This window comes from Anoplophora glabripennis, unplaced genomic scaffold (assembly GCF_000390285.2).
Source record: "Anoplophora glabripennis isolate ALB-LARVAE unplaced genomic scaffold, Agla_2.0 scaffold46, whole genome shotgun sequence".
Classification (NCBI taxonomy): Eukaryota; Metazoa; Arthropoda; class Insecta; order Coleoptera; family Cerambycidae; genus Anoplophora; species Anoplophora glabripennis.
Window position 1 is genome coordinate 467,160 of NW_019416736.1, and position 26,674 is coordinate 493,833.

The 26,674-nt window shown below is 33.5% G+C and overlaps 1 protein-coding gene across 2 annotated transcripts in view; it reads left to right on the forward strand.

The window, feature by feature from the left end:
• The window catches only part of LOC108904269 (mucin-3A), a 126,820-nt gene extending 100,400 nt beyond the window's left edge, over positions 1-26,420 (forward strand). For both annotated transcript variants that reach the window (XM_018706750.1, XM_018706751.1), the window contains 4 exons: positions 11,402-11,482; positions 19,652-19,828; positions 22,875-23,069; positions 23,779-26,420. In XM_018706750.1, coding sequence (XP_018562266.1) covers positions 11,402-11,482; positions 19,652-19,828; positions 22,875-23,069; positions 23,779-26,072 — 2,747 coding nt within the window. In that variant the 3' untranslated portion in view covers positions 26,073-26,420. The remainder of the gene's footprint in view (positions 1-11,401; positions 11,483-19,651; positions 19,829-22,874; positions 23,070-23,778) is intronic.
• Positions 26,421-26,674: the final 254 nt, after the last annotated feature.

Consider the following 26,674-nt stretch of genomic DNA (forward strand, 5'->3'; position numbering starts at 1 on the left):
TCACTTAAAGATAACCTCAGCATCCTCTACTCCAAATCAAGTTAGCTCAGGCAGGATTCTACATGGAATTTACAACTTTTGGTTTTGCGTTTGTCGGTTACTTCAAGTCAAGTTAGTGTTTTGTTTTGCTTCATACATGAGAAGCTTGTATAAAAGTCAAGTTACATTTTGTAGTTAACATACGGACTATCCTTCAGAGAAAAATAAAAAATTATTTTATGGTAGGGGTAATTGCGTGGGAATTTCGATGTAACTTCACAGATAGAAATTTTAAATCACTTTAAAGATATTAATGTTTGTGACACGTCATTGGAAAAGTTGGATTAGGATTTACATTCCCAAAAAAATTATTTTCCACCTAAAAGATTACTGACAATGACAGTTGAATATGAGAAGTCAGCATACATTTCAACAATTAGTTTATTATTATACTTATTTATTTTAGTGTCATAGATTTTGCTGCAATCGCATAAATCATCAGATAGATGTTTTTTGCAGAAAAAATGATAAAGGATGTTTACAATCTTGGAGAAATATTTATAATGCAAATAAACCAAGGTTTCGTTCGGCAAAAACATTGTTTGCCACAATGATACGATAAGAACTTTTTTGAAACCGCTGACTCTACCGATAGCTCTGCCTTTGATTACAAATGTTGGAGCATGTTACTGCATTGTTGGCCATCTTGGTTTGTTTACTCGCATTATTAATACACACCACAGGCACCCTGTCCTTTAATAAAAAGAATACACAGTAAGAATCTAAAAAAGAAAATGACAAACATTGGTTCACTAATAATTACTGGGCAACTGAAGATCCTCGTTGGACACAAGTCTGTCACACACAGCATCGTCAAAAATTAAATGTTTGGGAAGGTATTGTCGAAAACCGAATTCTTGGACCTTATTTTTTTAAAGAAAATTTAAATGGAGAACGCTACTTAGACATCCTTCAGTTTGAACTTATCCCCGCTTTAGCTATTATGTTTCCTAATCCACAAGATCTAGATATTCTTCAAAACGACATGGTCCAACACCATGGGGCACCTCCTTATTTTGCAATTGCAGTTCGACAATTTCTTGACTTAACCTTCCCTAATAAATTGATTGGACGCAGAGGTCCTATTGACTGGCCACCAAAATCACCGGATTTACCCTCTTTAGATTTCTTCTTATGGGGTTGTTTGAAATCTAAAGTTTACGTGAATAGACCAAATAATCTTAATTACCTGAAACAGAGAATACGCCAGGAAATAAGACTTATTCCAGCAGAGGTAATTGAAAACGTTCAACGGGGAGCAATCCTTCGACTACAAAAATGTATTGAAGTAAACAGACAAAACATTGAACATTTATTATAAAACAATTGTTATTTAAGTAATGGATAAACATTTTTAAATTTATCACATTTCAAACGTTATTATTATGAAAACCGCTGATTTTAGAGATATGTTATGTTATACAAAAAGTGTTCATAATTTACGTTACAATTTAAAAAATGGCGTAATATACAGGGTTTTCCATTTAAAAACATTATGTTCTTCTTGAGACACCCTCTATACAATTTTCTTATGTCCGCAACAAAAAATACTAATCGACGTGTCCGAGCGTTTTTCCTCAAAATAATTACCCGAATTTTAAACGAATTTTTTTCTTTCATCATGAACGCATTGTATATTACTTACTAACTGACGTTGATAGACGTTGTGTTGTCCAAATTTTAATAAATTGTTTCGTGATCGTTTTGTGAATTTGTGAAAAGCTTTTGGAAATGTGTAAACAAAGTAAAAATGAAAAAAAAAACGTATTTCTGAGTGATCATTGTATCCATTAACTATTGTGGAGTACGCCAGCGGGAAATTTTACATGCGTTAAAATGGATTGCGTTTTTCCAGATTTTTCTCCAGATTTTCCAGATCTCTTTTTCAATTGAAAGCATTCAGTTGAGCTATTTTCATCCCAGGAACGAACAAAACAAAAATCGTCAGTTGTCAGTTATGAATTATGATCGAGAGTGCATACAAAATTATGATTTTTGCATTTTTTCCGAATTTTCCGACTTTCGTACGTAATTGTTCCAAGGACAATAATGAACAAAACAAAAAAAGAATTAGACATGTCCATAAGGGACCTGCCTTGGCCGGTGGATTTCGATCTACCGAGATCACGGACGCAGGCTGGAATTTGGATGGGTGACCTAAGGCAGACTCGGGGACGTGACTGTGGCAGCCTACCAGAGACCTGGGTCCCCGATAAATGGTAATGAGAACAGAGCAAAGAAAATCTCTGTAACTCAAGACCATGCTATCATACATAAACTCGCCGAGACTTTGCCACCAAGCAACCCGTGTAGTAAATAGGATGGTTTGAAGAAAAGTAATGAAGGAGGGTGTACAAGGGGCCTAATAAGTGCTGCAGTGGAAAAACAATTCCACCACCCTCCGACATACATACATACATACATACAGACATACATACATACATACATACATACATACATACATACATACATACATACATACATACATACATACATACATACATACATACATACATACATACATCAATAATAATGTAGGATTAAAATCTTTTTCTGCATGACCCACAATTATAATTTTATATGTCATTTCTGTGATATATTTAGTTGTAACGACATACATACATACATACATACATACATACATACATACATACATACATGCATACATACATACATACATACATACATACATGCATACATACATACATACATACATACATACATACATACATACATACATACATACATACATACATACATACATACATACATACATAAGCATGTTCATCGTTCGAAACCTGAGTTATGGTCTTCAGTTCACACATAGAAAAAAGCAGTTTGTTTTTCCTATTTTCCGGGCAACTTTTCCAATTTTTCTTTCCCTAAAAACCTTATTCGGATTATTATTAACATTAAACAAAATTAGCCAAATTAGTCCAGCCGTTCTCAAGTGATGCGCTTAGCAACGAACAACATTTAATTTATACTGCATACATCCTGTATACGGTACGTTGCGCAAAATACGGTAAGCAAACTATTAGAAACCCAAACATAATTTCTAGCGATTGCACTGCACTTAAATGTTTTAGATGCAACAGCACTAACCATTCAATTTGTTACCCACACACTGACCTTTCCACGGGCGCATAGAAAAAATAAACAATTATCATTCTAAACAATTCATACCGGTGTTACGGGACAGTTTAAACAAAAACAATTGCGTTACACAATTTAACAATGTAAATTATTTCTGCTGGGATAAGAATATTACAAAAAAAAGAGCCATTGTTCGTGCGCTCGCAATTCGCACGGCTCAAGGAGCCCGGGGTGTAAATGAAAACGATTATTTTGGCTCGTGCAAACATGAGGAAATATCTCGAAATTAAGGCGGGCTAAGAACGGGCATATCTGATCGCAAATTACGTGCTAATGCTCCCCAACACTAGTGATAATGGCGTGAGGTGGTTTCATAGTGCATCTAGAACGTCCGTTGCATAAATCGGCCGTTTCCTACTTTTACTCGCCATAAAAGAATTCGCTCCATGATAAAAATTTAAAATCATAAAAGCGGGGGCATGCCGGCTGAATACGTAATGCGAGATATAACTTCGCCTTTAAGCTTTATTAATAATAATGAATGTACGAACATACATTTTTTTTTCTAAATAAAATTATGTCATCGCTTCTCTAAGTTCTCGTCAAGATTACAATCCATACACAAGACTATTATAGAACCGGAATCCCGAGGAGTGGGGGAATACATACACTGCAAATTTTGCCTATGTTTTGAATATCCACACAATTCCTAACCGTAAAATAGGAAAATAAAGCATATAAACACTATTTACTCAATTTTTCACCGATCTTTCTAATATTTCTCGCTCCGCAGACGTTGCTATTGCCACCAGAATGTTACAGAGACACCCACATTAAATTTCGAAAACTTACCCGCCAAGGCACTCGGATGAGACGATTGCCGCCAAGAGTCCTCCGATTCCTCGGACTTCAAACTCGCACCACTAAATGACCTTAAAATTAACCAAAATTCAGTAACCAGTATCCAAACCTTTTATAAAAACGTGCAAATATACGTTTTCCGACTTGCTGAACATGCTGATGTTATCAGATTTATTCCAACTAAAATAAAATGTTGTCATGCATATTCATGAGCTATATTATAGTTTAGTATATTTCGTAGGAAAAATTATCAAAATATGAAAGTACCCAAACCTTTTATAAAAACGTCCAAATATACGTTTTCCAATTTGCTGAACATGCTGCTTTTATCAGATTTATTTTAACTAAAAAAAAATGTCATGAATTTTCATGGGCTATATTATAGTTTGGATATTCCGTCGGAAAAATTACCAAAATATGAAAGTACCTAAACCTTTTATAAAAACGGCCAAATATACGATTTCAGACTCGCTGAAAACGCTGGTTTTATTAGATTTACTCTAACTAAAAAAAAATTGTACTAATATTCTAGAGCTATATTTATATATATTTCAAATATTTCATAGGAAAAATTACTAAAATATGAATGTACCTAAACCTTTTATAAAAACGTCCAAATATACTTTTTCCGAATTGCTGAACATGCTGCTTTTATCAGATTTATTCTAACTAAAAAAAAATGTTGTCATGCATTTTCATGGGCTATTTATTTGGATATTCCGTAGGAAAAATTACCATAATATAAAAGTACGTAAACCTTTTATAAAAACGGCCAAATATACATTTTCAGACTCGCTGAAAACGCTGGTTTTATTAGATTTACTCTAACTAAAAAAAAATGTATACTAATATTCTAGAGCTATTATATATATTTCATATATTTCATAGGAAAAATTACTAAAATATGAAAGTACCTAAACCTTTTATAAAAACGTCCAAATATACGTTTTCCGACTTGCTGAACATGCTGCTTTTATCAGATTTATTATAACTAAAAAAAATGTCATGCATTTTCATGGGCTATATTATAGTTTGGATATTCCGTCGGAAAAATTACCAAAATATGAAAGTACCTAAACCCTTTATAAAAATGGTCAAATATACGATTTCAGACTCGCTGAAAACGCTGGTTTTATTAGATTTACTCTAACTAAAAAAAATTGTACTAATATTCTAGAGCTATTATATATATTTCATATATTTCATAGGCAAAATGACCAAAATATGAAAGTACCCAAACCTTTTATAAAAACGTCCAAATATACGTTTTCCGATTTGCTGAACAAGCTGCTTTTATCAGATTTACTCTAAATAAAAAAAAATTGTTCTAATTTTCTACAGCTATATTTATGTATGTTTCGTAGGAAAAATTATCAAAAAATGAAATTGCCCAAAACCCTTATAAAAACGGCAAAAGATACGTTTTCGGACTCGCTGAAAACGCTGGTTTTATTTTCAGCCCTTCAACCCTTTAGAGACGGCCGCAATCCCCGAGGACACAGTTTTTCCGCGTCCAAAATTCTAGAACTAAACCAGACCACATCAGGACACCTAGCGAAATCCACCCAGCCACTGTGCTAACACCAACTCAAATTTCTCGCAGATTATTAACCAGAGCACAGATGCCTGGCCCGAGTATGTACTCATGTATTCATATTGTATAAGCGATTACCGTGTTGCATACATTGTATCAAAACTTAAATAAATCAATAAAGCTCATGAATTTTTAAAGAGACCATATTTCCAGTTATAATTCTCCAATAAATTACCAAACCGAGCGCAATGCTCACATATACAGCTTTCTCGTTGCCAATCACGCACAGCTCTTATACTGCAATCCATACAAAGCTTCTAAAGCTATCCGTACCGGCACTCTAAGGAGGCCGTACACTAAAAAAACTCAAGTGCTTTCAGCCAGTGCGCAAATACGACATTAGGGTAACAGACCCGCCACTAACATACAGGATTCAGTTGAAAACTCAGTACTCCAAAACATTTAAATAAATAATACAAACTTTTATTAAAATAAATTGCAAGTGTCTGAACTCACAATGGAGGAAGAGCGAAAATATCCGCGTCTTTCCCTGACTTCCCTCGTGGCTAACGTTAAAGGAGAAACGTTCTAGATACTTGGAAACTCCTTTATCGGCAAGCGGGCGACTAACATCTCGCACCGCAGGTGAAAACGAACTCAAGGAGAACCGCTCCTTCCGGATTCATTATGAGGGTCTACGACCCTCTGAATAAGGTAAGGTGGGATGAGGGTAAGTCAGTTCCACCGCAAGCTAGTCGGACCAATAAGAATCCGCAACCAGAGCGAACGACCTATCCAAATCCGCTACATGGCGCCCAACGTGGGGCTATGTCATCAAGTGAACAGTTAACGTATCCAAATCCACGACAATATCTTATACTATCAGCTTGAATGATAAAGAACGGAAATATAACTCTAAGCTGAGGGTTTTCAATTCTATTTGTAACTTAATGTTTTAAACTTTCCGCTTTTAAGAAATAGTTCTCGGCGCAACCGCTTGGAGCGCCGCTTATGTTTAGTTTTAAGCACTGAGATACCAATCTACAGTATTCTGTTATTTGCGTTCAATGATAAACTTCGATATATCGTCATCAATTATATTCCTTCTTTGACGCATGTAAAAATTATCCCACAGTAAACAACAGAACTATTTGCAAACATTTTAAATCTATGAACAGGAAGCAAATTTCCAAAGCTAAAGAACAATTAAATTTTAACCTTATTAGCATCTTAATAATTCACCAAAGGGAAAGCGAGATGTAATTAATTGTTTAAAAAAATATTATTTAATGTATTTGTAATAGTCTGAGGAATTTAATATTTCTTGTTAGTACAGCTGATGTTAAGTAAGTTATTAAATGAATTTCCTCATTTTAGAAACTATGTATTAGGAATTGCTAATATAAACACAACTATTTATTGACACTTGAAAAATTACCTTAAAATCCAATCCAAACAAGTTTTTGTCTCAAGTTAGTTGCTGTAGACTAAGCTCTTTGATATTTCAGTCTATGACTTAACATGCTGAAGAAATAATGATCTACAAGATGTTATGGATGCTTTTGCTTTGCTGTTGGAAAGTGTTTATTAGCTTCCTAGTTCATATGACTCACAGAATGTTCAGAATTTATACAGATTTCCCCTTTCTCTAAAAGCCATATTTTACGGACATCGAGAGGTTGAAGCTTATATTCTTTAAAGGCTCTGACGATCTTTTATAGTTACCATGACCATCTTTTATAGTTAATGTCTGCGTTTTTACTTACAGTTATTTTTAACATGTGCTTAAAAATTAGCATCACAATTTTTATAAAGGTTAACTATCGTATTATATTAAATAAACTTAATTCGTAAGGTTTTTCCCCCATTATAACAAATGATTGACAAAAAACAACACCCTCTAGTATTACCAATGTAATGACAAAAAGCAGAGCAGGTGACAGTCTAGCTCAGTCTGTAACTTACCTTCTAAGAGTGCAGATGCACAATATCATGTCAATATAATAATAAAAGAAGTAATACAGTCTACTTTCAATTAGCCAATAAACAATAAATAATATGTTAACATCATATATTAACGATAAGTGTTTATATGTAGATCACCATGTTAAATTTGATGCAACATCTGGTGTTCCTCAAGGTTCCGTTTTGGGACTCTTGCTCTTTAATTTATTCATTAATGATATTATTGCCAACGTAAATATGAACTGTCTGCTTTAGGTCCTCAGAGCGAACTTATTCGCTGTTGTTGATGAAGATTATCAAGTGAAATGTTACAAAACAACCAGAAAAAAATTTTGTAACTAAGAAATAGTCAATTTTGATTATGCGTATAGGCAAAAGAAGCACAACAAACTAATTTGATGATATTAAAATGTGTTTGAATAAATTCTATAAACCATATCGAAAAAAAAAAGAAGTAGGTCACTTTTTATATAAAAAAAAATGTGTAAGATTGTGAGAAAATATCTATATCTATCAATAATATAAATATTGTTTTTTAGAAAGTATTTTGAACGTTTCAAATTGCGAAATTTGGTTTCTAAAGCAACGTCGGGTTCTGTTTCTATGCCACAATGGATATTTTATCGAATCGATATCTAGTGCTCTATTCTAAAGGCAGTTAATAGGAAACATTTCGAGCAGTTTTCCCTGGGTTCAGAAATCATGTTATTATCTTAAGTAGCCATAAAAAAAAGATTATACACGCCCACCTCCCAATGTGCCAGTCAGCATCGCTACGTCTGCTAAATAAAATCAAATATTTTTCTTTCTACTTTCTTTCCGAACCAATTCAATTTTATAACACCAGCGTTGTCGGGAAACATTTTACTTTAAATATGTAGTATCTCCCGTGATTGTGTCCTGGAAACCTTTTTTATTTGTAGTTATGAGAAAATGTCATTCATTTTAAAAATTCCTGTTTTTTTTCAAACTCGCTAAATATGAGGCATTCGAGAAAAAATTGTACCTAACAGGTCATGGCAACTTTGTAAACTTATTATACAGGGTGAGATGGGAGAATATAGGAATAACAAAAAAACTCAAATATTGTTATGCGGTTGTCACTTGTTTTCAAGCTATGACATTTCAATAAAAAATAATAATTTATTGATATTGTATTAATCATAGTGTTATTTGATTAAAAATCACCTCCAATCACCTCTAAACACTTTCTGCTTCGTCTACGAAGGGCGTCTGTAGCTGTCCAAGTTGCTGCGTGTTTTTCTTTAACAAGTGCTGCAGTATTTATTTATTTATTTATTTAAAACACATATCCAATAGGCGCTGCCCAATAACAGGATATGTTAAGTCTAATAATAAAATATAAAAAAGTTAAAAGAGAGAAAAATTAACTATGAAAAAATAGAGAAAAAAGAATAAAAATAGTACAAACTTACAAATAACACAAATATAAAGAACAAAATAAAAAGGCAACAAACTATAAAAAACTGATATGACTACATAAGTAAAGCATTTTTTATATCATTAGCCAAACAACAAAAAAGAAAGACATTATTTTCTATCTCACTGTACTTGCAAACAATTTAGATCAGATATAATGGTGATGCTACTATAGTAGGATCGTATTCGATGCAAAATAGAGCAAAAAGTTGTCGGTCTTTTATCAAAGGAAAATCGTGTCATCATTTTTAGGAGGCGTAAGATAAACCATTTCAAATTTAAAATAAAATTCAATGTTAAATCTGAAATACCGCTGCATACGCACTGTGTTCTGGTAGTAGCTGTAGTCGCCCAGGTGCATCGAAGTGGTCGGTTATACGTCAAATACTAACCTGGCGAGCTTAATCGTAAAACAGAGAGCGCCTCCAAAAAACAAATAAACAACAGTGGTGCGTACAGAGGTAAAATGTAGTACATATGTGGAAATTAAAAAACAAATTGGATTTATAATAAATTACATTTAAAATAAATAGTTTATGAGAATAAAGGAATTTTTGTAGGAACAAGGGCGCCAGACGTGAACTGATCCCTTCGGCACTTCATAATGTATAAAGAAATTATTCAATTTCTAAAACCCTTAAAAGCGTATGGCACTGGATCCCTTGACAGGCAATGATTATGATGACTTTGCGTCGAATATGATCCTACTATAGAATGTTACTACGTGCTGCGGGTAGACTAAAAATGTCGTGGTATAAACCCTGAGGGGGATATGTACCATCCAATAAGTACACAGTACACATAAATCTACGCTGTACTCTTTCCAAAGTTGCAATTTGATTAGCATAAACTGGGTTCCAGACTATTGATGCATATTCTAATTTAGAACGGATGAAGAACAATCGTAGTATAGAAATACTGATAAAGCATTTGGAATTCCTTATTATGAACCCCATATTCTTGAAAGCAGACGACGCAATTATGTCTATATGTTTTGTAAAGGATAATGTAAGGTCAAATGTAACTCCAATGTCTTTTATGTAATCGGGTCTATGCAATATTATATTATCCAATTTATAATCGAATAGTACAGAATTTTTATTTTGGGTGAATGAATATTACACTTGGAGGCATTTAGCATTAAATTATTATTTAGACACCACAGACTAATGACATTAAGCACATATAGCAGTCGGCAATGGTGTTTATTGACATCTGCATACATTAAATGGTGTAGATGTAAATCAACCATGATATCGTTTACAAAAAGAACAAAGAGTAAGGGTCCAAGTATAGATCCTTGAAGCTCACCAGATATTTGATGAAACTTGTGTGATTTAAAACCACGATGCTGAACAAATTGATACCTATTTTGTAAATACGATTGGAAAAGTTGCAAAAGTGATTCGGACACACCAAATTCATTTAATAAACTGAGTATTGATGATACGTTGAATTAGTGCCACCCGCGTGTTCACTCTAACGTTTTACACTTAATTTTCGGACCAGCCCAATAAACAGTAATCTTGTGCTCTGAGGTCTGGAGATCTTGTAGGCCCACTAATAGGACCACAGCGGTCAATGCAACACCCTGGAAACCTCTCCTTCAAATATAGCTTGACTGGACGAGCAAAATGTGCAGGAGCTCTATCGTGCTGATAGTACATTCGCATTTTCATGTTTATAAGAACATCCTCTGCACTTGTAATTCATTTTGGAAAAAATTGAAGTAGTGGTCTCCTGTGCGTCGATTTTCCAAAATGAAAAGACCAATTATTATTAAAAAATTAAAACTTTATTTGCGTTCTTAGCATTTTGTAACACATTGATCGTACAAACGTGTAATCAATGTTAAAGTATTGCAACATAAAATGACACTGACAAATATGCTACTTTTGAACTTGGAACATGTCTCTGATTTCAAATTCTTAAAAATTGTATAAAAACAAATGAAAATCACCCTGTATAAAATGTTTCAAAAATATCTCTTTCAGAAACATATCGATGTAAGAAAAACCAGTGAATCCTATTTATCATCATTTGTATTTGACCAGCCATTTAAGAGTTATTTAAAAAAGTGTGATTCTGGCGATGCACCATTATCGCCCTATAACTTTTTTAGCAGGTATTTTGGACTCAATTCCATAGGATTTTTTTCCGCTTCTCATTTCCTAATTCAGTTGGGCGCCATATTTCAGAAACATCCCACATGTTAAATATAATTTAAAAGATTTGTCCCGCTACGGAAAACTGGATAGCAAATCGATCGCGTTTCATTAAATTTTATTACTTCGAGGGCACCACTTGCGCTCTAAATTCGATTCTGTCAATAAAATACACCAACAATACGTGTCCGGCATGTAATATCGGAACAGCTCCGGTAAACATCTTCGTATTTTTATTGGCTTTGTTCGATGAAAACACAGATTTTGTTGACCCGACTCATAACGTACTTTTGTGTTTCAGATCCTACGAAACGACTCAGCCGAATGGTGAGGGAAGTGTACCCGGAAATAGAGCCGGAAAATGAAGGAAATCAGGCGCAGGGTAAGTTGGAAGTATCAAGCGGAAATGCGAATCTGAGGGAAAAATACATTCAGCTATAAATAAATAAGTATTTAGCAGTTAATGTGATAAATCACAGTAGTAGCAAATTTATATGAGAAGGAAAATAAATCGTTAATTTCCACAGAAATACAGCATCAATTACCAATTTATTATGCAAGATTATACATATTAAAAATGTATATCTACATCTTTATATAGAAAATGTCCATAATTTGTAATTTCTAGATTTTTTTTGAAATGCTTTATTATTTAAAAGCACTATGAAATATGATTGTAACTTTTTATGGCTTATCATTAACATTTTACAGCTAATAATCGTGACAAATAAGAATTATGTACACTGTACACTGTATGGTGTGGCGTGTATAATCTATAATAATTAAACTACAGCTTCCTGATGATATTTGTAATAAAAAAGTCTTATACGAATAAGTTCTATCTTCGCGTTTTTTTTTTGTAAATTAAAGTTCATTTATTCAACGAAAATGAAAGCCGACCCTGTGTTATTTAATAAAAACTTTGGAAATGTCTTTATGCCACCCAAGATGCAACCTTATAATTTAAGTCGGTATAATCTAATACTAGTAATACTAAAAGAAGGTTACATTGTCAAAAAATTTGTGCTGTCTACTGATTTTGTATTTGTATTGAATTCATTATTCACTTAATTATTAAATATTAAGCATCGTCCATCGACGCATCAGTGTTAAAAAGTGAGAGATTTTATTTTGTAATTCCACGATAGTGAAAGTGTAAGTTTTATAAAGAAATAAAAAATAAGAATAGTGCCGATTACATTAAAAACGAGATTCGTATTTCTTACTTTGCTTAATTTTTTAGTTTGTGCACAAACTAGTTTTACAATGAACCGAGAAAACAGTGCATTTACTATTTCCGAACGTTTCGATATGGTGTTAGTGTATGGTGCAGCCGGAGAAAATGCGCTCGCGGCGACTAGGTTGTACCGAGAACGATGGCCACAACGTCACCCCCCATGTACAAATACAATCCTACAGTGCGTTCAGCGGCTGCGAGATACGGGAAGTGTTATTCCTCGAGGAGAAGGACGTGGTCAGTTTTCATTTGTTCTGAACAAATTTATTCATGACTAGGATGATACCACGCTGACATAACACGTTTGCATATCCGACCCAGCTAAAGCATATCAGCAGTAAAGGTCTAAAAGTACCAATTTACTGGGAATATCCTCAAGGTCATGTCCATCATGATATATCTGAAAAATTTCTATAAGAAATTTTAAATAATAACAGAGGTATGATAAATTGTATTCAATATCAGGGTCCGTGATATGTATGGAAACGGTCGATTATCTCGTAAAGTAAGATAGATAGAAAAAAAATCATAAGACAAACGTTTTAGGGTTTTTTAAAATCCATTGCAATCAAGAAAAATTAAGTATACAGGATCAGTGAAAGAGTCGTGAACACTCTGTATATTATTCAATATTTCAATTCTTCTCGAAATTCTAAACAAAATTCATATGGCACATCATGTACCTAAACCTAACCGTTTTTGAAATATTGAACTTTGAAAATCATTTTCTTACAAATTATACGAAAATATTTTAGTCCATTAAGTTTATAGTCCATCAAATTATCTTTGAGTGTTTCTAGCTTCATAACAACGCCGTGTCGTTCTTTTGTCTAATAGCGATTATCTTGACAACAAATGTCAAAAATACATTTAGTGTGAATAATTTTCTCGCAAAATTGGCACGTTTTAGTGAAACCGAGCGTATTAAGGTTTTAATGATGATGATTTCAACATGATGGGGCTTCACAATTTGGGCGTGTGGTACGGGCATAGGTAGGTATCTAGATGAGACTTTTCCTGATAAGTAGATTGGACGCAGAGGGGCAATTGAATGGTCAGCTAGGTCTCCCGATACGACACCGCTTGACTTTTATCTGTGGGGTCACATGAAAAATGTAGTCTACAAAAATAGGCCGCAAAATATCGAAGAGTTGCAGAAAAGGATAAGACATTAAATTTCCATTATTCCTCCCAACACCGTTTTAGATTCACTACAAGATTTTGTTCAGCGAATTCATTACTGTCAGGGGGTAAATGGTGAACACTTTGAGCACTTTATAAAATAAAATTCCAAAAAATTGTTTATTAAAACTTGCTTCCTCTCTTTTTTATTCTGGCATAACTATTGATTTCATAGAATTTAAAATATCCAGGACATTCATTAAAAAATTACATTTTTTCCTTTCATACATTTTTATCAACCCTGAACTATTATGCTTTTTTATTTTCTGTAAAAAAACTAATAATAACATTAAATGATATCCATATCTTCCATCTTGTGTTATTTTCAAAATAATCTATAATATAATAATCTATAATTTGTAGTAAAAAAAACACATTAAGTTCAATATCTCGAAAACGGTTAATTTAGGTACATGATGTAAAGGGTATTCACTATATTTTGAAAACTTCATAAAAAGTCGTGCAACGTTTGTATTTCACATTGTTTTATAACTGTAAAACCAAAGAAGTTAATAGGGGGGTCAGAATATAGTGAATCACCCTGTACTGTATGAATTTTGTTTAGAATTTCGAGAAGAATTGAAATATGGAATTATATACAAGGTGTTAAAGAAGAAGCAACTTTGTTTCGTCATGACTTTTCAACTGATCCTGTATATTTAATTTTTCTTTATTGTAATAGATTACAAAAAAAAAACCTAAAACGTTTGTGCCTTTTGATTTTTCGATAGCTATCTTACTTTAGGAGCTAATCGACCGTTTCCATACATATGAACGACCCTGTATACTACTTTTTTCTACAAATTTAGATATAAGTTGAAAATTCAAGGGAATGTTATTATTTTATACATGATTACATTTGTAACAGTTTTTCGCACTACAAAAATATAGTAATTTTTGTGATTTTTTCATGTATGCTACATTTAGTGAACACTGTTATTTTTCTGGAAGCTTCTTTATTTCCTTAATTATCTTTAAAAGAGAAAATATTAGATACATCTACTTATCAACATCTCCGATGCGAAACGTAGACAGCTTAAAAAAGTTTGACGCCAGATCTCATGAAACTCTGTGACCCAATATCTTCCCTTCACAATAAAACCGTCCCGCTGGATTTCTTATTAGACGAAATATCCCCAGCCTAGCGTGAATCCAAGACACAGAGGCGCCTGTTACTGATCGCGAAGAATCAGACCAAGCACAAAAAAATAGACAACATAAGGAAATATTTTTTTCTATTTTACCTCTTCGTATTTGTCTCAAACACAGTTATTTAATTTATTAGAAGAATTATTGTCTTGTCCCAACTTTACAAGTTCGTTACAATAATATGTTTCCCTACTTTGCCGAGACTTTATATACAGGGTGATTCAGAACTTATCCAAAAAAAAATTCTGGATGTACAGGGGACCCTTACAAATACAATTGTGTAAAGAAAAAATCAAAAAGGTCAGTTCGAAATTGATTTAAAAATACACTTCTGCACGGCACTGGAAACTGGTCCAGTGTAAAACCTGACCTAGCACAATGCGACCGTCACAAAAATTTTCGCAAGGAAAGAAATATGTAAATAGAATTTTATCGCACCTATTTTATATCGGCAAATTCAACTGCTTTTGCCGTTATTAATTATTAATAAAATTAATTTGTGTTTTTAAATAATAAAATCATTTGACATACCCGATGCTGCAACAGCAATTGTTCAAAATTTTATCCACTCACGTGTAAACACATTTGGGTCCGTCTTACTCACTTTCTACGAACTAACACAAATGATATCTTGCTTCACCATAACACAAATACTTCACCATAATACAAATGTTGTCTTGCATCACCATAAATTAAAACGATATCCATCAACTCTGAGTTGCTATACACGCAAGCCATTTTTGACACTAACTACTAAAAAACTGATGTAAATAACACAGATAACAGGTAAAAACTACCGCAACGACGGATTTCAGTATTAGGAGTCACATGGCTCTCCACGCGTAATGCGAATGACGCTAGAGACTACAGTTGTCCAGCTATGTAGTGGTTTAATGTGCTATAACTTCAATAATTTTTTTCTCAGAAACTATAAGGATTTTACAATTTTTTTTACAATATTGACTCCATTTCTCATGCCGCATCTATTCCCAAATTTTTTTAGATAAGTTGTAAATCGCCCTGTATATTCTTTACTAAATGTTTCTTCGACAAACATGCGTAGATTATGTTCCGTAATAAGATAAAATTAAATTTTGCAATATCTAAATTGACGTTTTCTCAAATAAAAAAGTAAAATTTATTAATTTATTTATTTTTTATTTATTTAGATACAATATCCAATGGGCAATGCCCAATTACAGGATAAGTTTACAAACTAAGAAGAGAGTAATAAAAATAATTCTTAAAACAAAATAAATAAATAATGAAAAAAAGACAAATATTCAATTATTTAAATAGGGAAGCCATGGAACAACAAATATTTTCAGGTGCTTCCTGTATATCTTCAAGCACATTACCTATATTAAAAAATGTTTATTTAACTAATTATAACTGGATTCATTCAACCATTTTCATGCCTATAGAGGCTGCAATTTCTGATTTAACCCGTGACCCCTATATTTATCTAGGACTATGATAATAATCCACAGCTTTCATGTCTGTACATGTGCCCATACAATAGACTTTACCGTAAGCCCTTATGCAATAGGATATGAATATTTGGCTTCTCCTACGACTCCACTCCTAGAACCGTAACGAGAAAATGCCCGATATGCTTTTAAAACGTCAAGTCTTAATACTTTCAGGCTATTTTCCAGCTGAAGTAGACTGCAGTGTACCGAAATTGATGTGCAGATTTACTGACCGAATTTTAGTTCTTGCGCATGAGCTCCACTGTAACGTTTCCGTTATTGAAACCTGGAATTTCTGTAAATGTCTAAATCAGAACGAAAGATATTTCGATAATTAATCAAAATTATACGGGGTGTTACAATATTCCACATAAAAAAATTCTCAGGTAGTAAGCTCATATTTAATTAATGTGCAAAAATAGTATATTATTTAACGAGCGTATAATGTAGGCTATATTACACGAGCCGTAGGCGAGTGTAATATAGCCATTATACGCGAGTCAAATACTATACTTTATCTATGACTTAGTATCCGGTGTTTCAGTTATAAATTTGTATTTTTCATCTCCAGTAAATGCCTTTGATTTCTTGGGTTGGTAGCCTTCTGACTGCCTTTTTAATAAACTCGAACTTTTGCGTAAGATTCAAATTATGTTTAAGGTTAAGTGTGCTCTTAAGCATGGAATAATGGCTCCACAATGTAGACGATTTACATTTTTTTGTCAATTCCTTGAAATATACCAACAAAGTGTCTTCGGAAAACGAATTTGTGCCAATTTTTAGTCGCCAGTCCATAAAGCTGTTATATACAATTGTGTAATTTTTTCGTGATTTCTCTGGAAGTAATTCCAATGATGCTAATTTCGCGGCTTCACGAATTTCAGGAGGGGTGCATCGAATTTCATTTTCACTGTCAGAATTAAACTGCAAAATTACTGCAAAAGTCAAAAATGTTTTATTTTGCGAAGTGTTGTCAAATCAATTACATTAGTTACCATAGTAACAATAATTCAAGCAAGCTCGATTCTATTTTGTAGCGCGGTCAGAAGCTATAAGGGATACGTATAAAAATTCATATTCCACACCTGTGGAATATGAAACTCATATTCCACGGGTGTGTAATATGAGTTACATTATGTACTTACTATCACAATTATAATGCGTCTATTATTAAATAGTCATAGATAAAATAAATTTTTTTCATGGAAGCCATATGTTGACGTCATACCACTAGTTAATAAAAAACAAATTTAAATTTTCCTTATTAAAAAAAAGACGACAAACTTTAATAATAAAAAGAGATTCATTTTTCTAAATGTTAACTATAATTATAGACATTTTTATGTGTGTTCTGTTATCTAGCTTTCAGCATATGGTTTATGTACCAAGAAATGTGTACACGATATAGAAATAGTGTATAAAAATGAAAATACTTATAATAAAACGTTATCATTTTGTATCTCAAAATAATCTTTTTTCTTATATTTCGTCAGAGTGAACTATACAGGGTGTCCCATAAGCACATGATCAAAAAAGTACTGTGACATTCTTTGGCTCAAAAGAAGACGATCTGACCTAATTTTCATTAAGAAAAAATGTCTGATACCTCTGCTATTGATTGTCAAAGTTCTTGAAAGAAAATATGTTTTTTGTAAGATCTGGATGGATTTTAATGAAACTTGCTGTGGACTTGTCCCTAAATAAGACTCATATTTTGATGAAGCAACTACTTTCTTGAGTGTCTTGGTACAAGAATTATATTTTTATTTGGTCGCTGGAATCAATTACTTTTTTTATTGATGCTTCAATCCTTTTTCGAGATTTTCGTGTTCTTGGTAAAATCTTGTAGCATTCATAACACAGCCCCACAAAAAAAGTATCGGATCTGGTATTCAGACCCATGTATTTCCTTGTATTTTTTTCCGCTGAATCCGAATCTGCCTTCAGATTTGGCCCAACGGGTCTGAGTTTTCAAAAAACAAGTCAAAATTCACAAAAAACGTAATTTACGATCGACGAAAGTTATAAAAAATCAAATTATTCTACCAGCTCACTAGACTTATGATTTTTCACTCGTAAAGTGAAGCAAGTTGAAGACAAGCTGGTCCAATTTCATTCAAAAACAGAAAATAGATTAAAAACGTCATTTTCATGGCATAATTCGTGTTGCAGAGTCCTGGATCCATCTTTTTTTTGGAATTCAGTAACACTATATACAGGGTGTCTCACGGTGACGGCCCATTAGAATTATTTCGATTTGAATTTTGAAAATTTGGGATACCGGGTTTTCGGGCATGCCCTTCTCAACTAAAATAATGGCCTCCACGTACCACTTCCGGTTATACCGGAAGTCGCCATCAACTTGCTTATTTTAAATGGAAGACCCTACATATTATTGCAATTTTGGATTCTACGTGTTATTTTAGGTGGACTTTTATGAAGTTTCCCTATTCCTAAAATTAACAGTTTTCGAGATATTTAATTTTTTTCAAAAAAAAATGGAGAGAAACAGTGACTAGCTTCAAACCATGTCTATTTTATAGTAAGAAAGATAAAGCAACAATATTTATAGGGGGGGATAGCTACACCCCTAAACTACCCACACTTTCAAAGTGGCTTAATTGCATACAGGGTGCTAGAAATTTAATGCCGAGTTTAGTTAACTTCAACCCTTCATAAGTCGTTTTTTTTTAAACGGAACACCCTGTATGTTTTTCTATATTCTGAAACACAATTCTATTCTCTTTCGAACGGTATCAGGGTTCTCTTCTAGTTTTTAAGTTATCTACTATTTTTTGTGTAATCACCTAAAATCATGTAATTTCTTGCGAGGATAGCTGTGGAATTTTTAGCCTAATTTATTTGTGTGTAGTTTTATAAAATACATTTATAAAAACACAGTGAACTATTTCGACAAAGGGGACTTGCTGTATGTATTTACCTGTTTTAAATTGTTTTTAAACTTTGCTAAGAGAAATTTTCAGAAATTTAAGTAAATGCTCTTTGAATCTTTTCAACAATTTCTTTTGAAAAGTTTAGATTATATTAAAGAAATACGTTCCTTACATCAAAGCCGATATTTAAGAAAGAATGTTTCGGAATTCGTAAATTTGCAGATTTGTTTCCTAAGAATTTATAACTTTTGACATCAAAGAGGTCAGAGAACCGAATATAAGAATATCTACCTCTTAAGGAAATGAACTTTTAGAACGATGAAACCGGAAATAACTGATATAGTTGATTGTAAAATCTAAATTCTCCTTAGCAGATTTCTTTTCTTTATTTCAGTAAATACAATTTCATTTCTTTTGGTTTTAAGAGACACTCCTTTGTTCACAGAAGAATATAGTATTAAATTAAGAGAGAATAGTATTAATGTGGACCAAAAAAATCAAATCAATGTTTTTAAATAAATTTGACGATTGCGAAGGTCGAATTTGAATTTTAATATTCTAGAAGTTTAGTACTAACATATTTTACGAGCACTAAAAATTTTTATTCCTCCTCTCAGTGTGCATCGTCGGAGACCTAGTTTATGGAGCAGAGGAGGCTGTCCCTGCCGAGCAGCCCTGCTTGAAATGCAGATGCCAACCGCCAGGAGTGCAATGCGAGACTATACAGTGCGTGAAGAAACCCGGGTGCAAAGCCATCCATAAGCCTAACAAGTGCTGTCCCGACTACCAGTGCGGTAAGCAATTAATTGAATTATGCAATGAGAAAAATTAACCAACCACTAAAGAAACCCGATAATCAATCGTAAATATACAGAGTGCTAGTGTGAATCAGCATATAAAACTGAAAACAATATTCAAATTTTTCTTAAGAAACCATGATCCTATCTCCTACCTTCTGGTTATGGTTTCGAAAATTATCTTTTGTTGAATTGTTTATAATGTCTAAACCAATTTAATATACATTTGGTGTGTGGAGCTTTTATTTTCAATTTGTGTTTAAGATCTCTAGTCTTTAATATGACCTACGCTACAGAAACAGTCTAAAATTTATCCATTTTTTTAAAACCCAAAACCCAAATTGAGAATTACAGGCTTGTAGCAATTTCTAACTTTAATAAACTGTTTGAAATTGTCTCGTATAAATCCGTATATGTCATTTAATTTAAAGTCCCTAATTTCCCCGAATCAACATGGCTCACGACAAATAGATCAACAGTAGTATCTATTGATCAGTACATATCAGAAATAAAGATAAGATTTATGTCATTTCATATCAAAAGCTTTTGACAGGTTTAACCAATCTGTTATTGGATAAGTTGTTTTTCTATGGCTTAACATTAAATTTTACCTATTTTCTACAGTCTTGCTAGACTAATGGAAAATTGTATGTTCAGTACCTTGGATTCGCGTCTGTTGAAGTATTACGACGTCAGGTGTCCCTCAACGTTAGGTGTCAGGGCCGTTCTTGTTTAATTTATTGACATCAGCCCGAACATAAGTAGGAATACATTGATGTATGCTGACGACCTAAAATTGTTCAGGCATATAGAAAAAGAACATCAACAACTGTTTGGATTTGCAGTATGATCTAACTCTAACAAAGAGACGGGGTCCTAACTTCTTACCATAATATCAAAAAAATTCAAAAAATATGTTTGCAAGTCATTTATTGAACGACCAATTTTGTCTGTATTAATTATTGATATAATATTTTTAGCAAATTAAGACTAAATCAAAGCTTTAGATGTTACATTCGATTCAAAATTAACTTTGATCAGTTACATTAATGACATTACTATTATGCTTATAAATCACTTGGATTCTAAAGAACTTTCGATGAACACTTTAAAAAACTTTTATTAATAACAATGATAATAATAATATTGCCTTTATTTTCTTGTTCGCTCTAAAGTGGAATATACTAATGTAGTATGGAATCCGGGCTATGATATTTATTAAAATGGTTTAGAAAAGAATCACAGGCAGTTTCTTAAATCTGATAATGTTTATCCTCCACTAGGAACCTCTAACTCCGAGCTATTAGCCAATTTATCTTAAAGAAGACTTTATTTTTCTGTTAAGTTTCTATTCAAACTTGTGAAAGTTTTTATTTTATTTGAAAACATCACGAACAAATGTCCAATTTGCACCAATCAATGTTATATTTGAATTATCACCGTTATCAAATTTATGTTTGTTCTGATACTCATTATATAAAAAGGTAGGTATATTCTTAAATTAAACTAAATCATTTCTCTTTATAGGGGGGACGTTCCATGTCAATCGGGACACCGTTCTCTCCAAAAGTAAAAGCAAAGAAAAAATACGTTTAAGGTCTCAAAATGTTCGTATACTCAAGAACTTTCGAACAAACGATGGCCATATTTGGGAAAATTTCGATATTCAAAATGGCGGCCACAAAATGACGACTATAATTAGAAATTAAAAAAATATATTTCAGTATCTAGCTTAAAATCATCTATCCATAGAAAATACCCCAATCTAATTGTAACCTTTACGATTTTGGACATGCTGCATCCGAATTTCATATTCTTAAAGTCCAAAAGTGGTAGGAGTATTAGTAAGACATTTTTGACCACTTTTTTGGTTTTTAGACCATATCTCTCTGGAAAAAAGTTTTTTTTTTAAAGTAGCTTCTTTTATTTTTGACGTACTGACTGATTGTGAGTTAATAGATTATGAAGTCTAAAAAAATTAGAGCGACTAAAACGGGCCATTTTTTAACCATTTTTTTGGTCTTTTTGATCATATTTCTCCGGAAAAAATGATTAATTTATATAAGAATCTATTTTTATGTTTGTTGACATACCGACATAGATTTTTGTTATCCTGAAGACTAATACTGGGCGATGAGAGCTGGTTTTAATATGTATTGTACTGGCATGGCCATGTAATTGAACACTATCCTTGTCTTGGTAGTTGTTTCCGAATATATAAATAAAATAAGCAACCGCGTAATATAGGAAATTTTTGTAATACAGGGACGTAGGTACATACGGGGAAGAGGTGGTACTTGCTCTACCCCAACTTATACGCGATTGGCGCAGTCATAATTTAAACCTTAATTTTAGCTTACATGATTTTACTTCATTGTATCAAGAAACACCTGAATTTAAAAAAATGGTGTCTATGCCTTGAAAAAAATTTTCGTATAAATATCATATTCAGCATGTCCGCGAATGGATGAAATGACTCTTGTAAGAAACAAAAATTTTTCTTATTAACATTTCTAATTACATTCTGTTTTATCTCATGCAGAAATTATGCTTGACTGTTGAACAAGACCAGATTGTTCCTAATTTCAAATACCATCGTTTCACCAATTTCACGCAAACAATTTTAAATTGAAAAATCGAAAAATATATAAGACTTTCCATTTAAAAAGATAAGATTGCTACATCTGAAAAACTAAAAGTTGTGTGTAATATTTCACACGAAAAACTGTATAAAAAACCTCTTTACAAAATTCAAAGTGTCAAAATGCTGACCCTGTATAAGTATCGCTAATTTTCATTTTGTCATTGCAGTAACATGCATAGAATTTTTCGACTTTAAATTTCTTAATACTGAAAATATTACCCTCGATTTTTTAAGAAAAAACACGACAACAACTTATCATGGAAATTCCAACCCCCTAAACCAGCCCGTCCGTACGTTGCTGCAGTATAGACTTACATTGTATTTCACTGCACTATTCTAAGTATTCAAGAAATTCTAACATTTACTTTAATAAATATTAACGTACTTGTACTTTTCCAGAATGCGAACACAACGGAAAATTCTACGCAAACGGTGAAAAACTAGAAACGCCACCCGGTGGAGAATGCAAGGTCTGTTACTGTAGGGGTGGAGAGGTGCAATGCGCTGAGGTTTCCTGCTACATAAGGAAAGACTGCGAGGGAAAACGAGTACCTGGAAAGTGCTGCCCCAAATACGACCACTGCCCCCCAATAGGTAAATATAATGTAAATTTGTTATGTTAAAAAAAAAACAATTTTTATGGAATTTTGCGAATCAGTAGCATAGCTCCATCTATATTTATCATTATGGACGACATTCAGTCGAGATTCATTATGTTGTTTTTACTGTTTCCTAAATTGCGTTCGGATCAGCAGTTAAATAGTTGTTATCAGTTTACACTTTCCTGTTGATTAAATATGATTGTTATCGCGTTTTTTGGTTATTTCTACTAGTGTTATTGGTAAATATTTTGTTTAACCATATGAATATCATAACTAATTTTTATTTATGGGGAAATGAAATGGAATCTCATGAAGCACGATCTATTCAATGATAACCGATATCTATAGATGTTTACCATAAGCTTTTCATACTAACACTAGCCTGGACATACGACGAATTCATTTTTTACCTCATTGCTGAAGTTTAAAGTAAAATCGAATTTGTTCCCACTATGTGATATTACTTACAATTTTGGTCCTATGTTGACCATATTTTATACAAAATAGAACTGATTCCAACAGAACTGATGAATATAAATTGTTTTGGTAACATTAAAGATTTGTAAGAATTCAGGCATATTCTTCAGGTATCTAATCACCTTGTCGAAATTTTAAAATTAACCAATCGCAGTGTCTAATTTCAAATCCTGACACTGAAGTATTAAAAATTTCAATTTTTCACCATTTCAACTTCTTTTCAGATCCACTTCCGGGCAGATCTCCATACACGACGGAAATAAACCCCTCGAATGTAGACAAGGAAAGCTTCGAACCCTGGTCTGCCACAAAAGTTTCCCTAAACACCACAGAAGAGATCTTGAGCCCGACATCCCTCGACATCCAAGACGAAAATAAAATCCCAGACACAAACTATTATGAAGCAACGACACCTAGCTTCAAATTAACAGAAGTGGAGGATCTTCAAAAAGAATCGTTCCTTCCCAAAATAACCATTCAAGAAATTATCCCGGAACGCAAAGAAATTCCAATAACTGCTCCTCCTAAAGTGGAGCCTGAGCCGCAGGGAACTTTAATTATAGAGGAAGCAGAAGAATTCCTCAACCACTCCAACGATTTGGTTGTCACAGACGTTGACACCGACTCGAGCGAGATATCCGAAGTTTTCCAACATCCTCCGCCGATTCTGAGGATCGGTGACAAACTGTTGTTCCTCAAGAAAGGTGAACTGGTGCCAGAGAAAGATACGAGCACTCCTAGCTCCGTGATAACAATAATAGGAGCAGAGGGACTGCAACGGGGAGGTTTTGAAGACAGCGGGGAAGTTCACGAAGTAAACATTCCAAAGGAAAGTGAAGACACCGATCTTACCACCAACGCTACTTTAGTTGAAAAAGTCGAAGTGCTGTCTGAAAGTAATGGCTTCTTAGGTAATCCTGACCAAAGTCTGGATTCCAACGCTAGCGCCTCGGAAGTAAACACAGCAGCTCCTTACCCTATTTTGCCTTTATTTACGACCAAAAACTCACCCTCTACCACCACAACGGAAACTTCCACCACAGAATTTGAAGTTGCAAGTTCCACAACAGAAACCAATGTTCCGCAGGATGGTTCCCTTCCAAGTTCTAGTCAAGAGATTTCAAATGATACCAATGGTACACCCGACAGCACTGATCTACCAGAAACCACCGTAGAGGCTCTAGACACCCTTACCACTGAGGAAATAAAAAATATAACAGAAGCAACACCTGCAGCTGAAGTGGATCATGCTTCAGAAGCGAAAGAATCAGCTCCGAGTAGCACAAAAACCTACGACATAATACCAGAACAAAATCCCGCATACCCTCCCATACCGGACATAATGACGATAAATACCGATGACACCTCACAAAGATTCGACATGGATCACACTGAAAAAGAATTTCCAGCTTATGAGCCTTCAACTATATCTCCTAATTTCAAGATTTTACCAGAGATATTGGAAATAAGAAGCAACAAAACAGTGCCAACGAATATGACGCATGGAGAATGGCTGAAGTTAAATCCACAGACTTTGATCAACTATGAAGCAACCCTACCTGATGATTTACTTAACCAACCTGCCCCAACTGATGCTGACGACAGTACGGAAGCCTCAAAAGATACTAACATTACAGTACCAGAAACAACAACTGAAACGTTGACCACGACTGAAGCTACGGAAGCTAGTACTACTGTAACAGAAGTAGTAACTAATTACAACAAGAAATCAGAAACAATTGCAATGCCAACCACAAATACTCCGGACAAAGAGGAGGAGAGTGCAAGGTCCACTGAGAGCCTGGAGGAGTCGAGTGAAGAAAAAAGGGAATCTACAACAAAAAAGAACAGCCACGCCTCTATAACAACCAATGAGGACGCAAGCATTGAAAACGAAAAAGAAGATTCCTCAGAGGCTAAGGATATGTCGTCAACTAGAGACACAGTGAATAATAGTAGCGGCGAAGAAACAACGCCATCTGTTTTAACCGATCCCAGTATGATAGACAAAGAGTTTAGTGATCCCAACCAAAACAAAACCAACACCGACGACGTGGAATTCGTGGATGCTGTAAAAACGAAAAAACCCGTCATTGAAAGAAATATCGAGTTTGCGGAAACCGTAAACACGAACAAACCTGTCAGGATAAGGAACGCCGATCCGGCGGAGCCCTTACCAAAGCCTGAAAAGCTTATTTTACCCTCGAAGATCATCACTAAGAGAGAGAATGATCCTGAAGAAGGATTAGACGTTCTGAAGCAGCTAAGCAAGGATATAAGCGCAGAAGTAACAGAAAGGAATCTGTCTAGTGAGGAAGAAGAAAGGGAATCGCAAGAAATCTTCAAGCAACTGTTAGAAGACACGAGTACCTCAAAACCGAAGAAAGAATTAAACAGCGACGAAGTTGAATCGGTCCTGCAAAGAATTACTGGTACGTTTGCTCAACACGCGTTAAGGGGACAGAATCCTGGTCAGGCGATACTCAGATTTTTAAGAAATCAAGACAGTAGAAAATAGACCCGTACATGTGTTTCTATAAAAGGATTTGTCAAAGAAAGAGAAAGAATATAGGAATGGATACTTCGGACGCTGGACAAAAACGTTATTAGTGTGATTTTGCCAATATTGCTGAGACTTTTCATTAATTATGATTGTTCGCTTTAGAACATACACTTTATGTTAATTAGGATAAGTGTAATGACCCTTAAAAGTATTCCATACTAGTACTACTGTGTAGGATCATAATTTATTTATTATTTAGATTATAGATAGAGCGAAGACGAAATTTATTTATAACTGAAATTTTATTATCCCTATCATTGTTACTAGTTGACTATATATGTAACTACATGTAACAGAAACAAATAAACGTTTTTATTAATTCCTCATAGATTTTATTGACACGAATTTAAACTAGAACTGACTATCTTTTACTTCTCACTAGTAATATGATTGACACATAAGTAATTTAAAATATAAAGAAGTCTTGTAGAATTTCAATATTGAAAAGTATTTACACTGAAATAAAATTTACCTAAGCTTTAATTCTGAAATTAAAATATGTTAATGAAATTGTTCAACTAAAAATAATAATATGTACGTCACATTCTTGCATAACA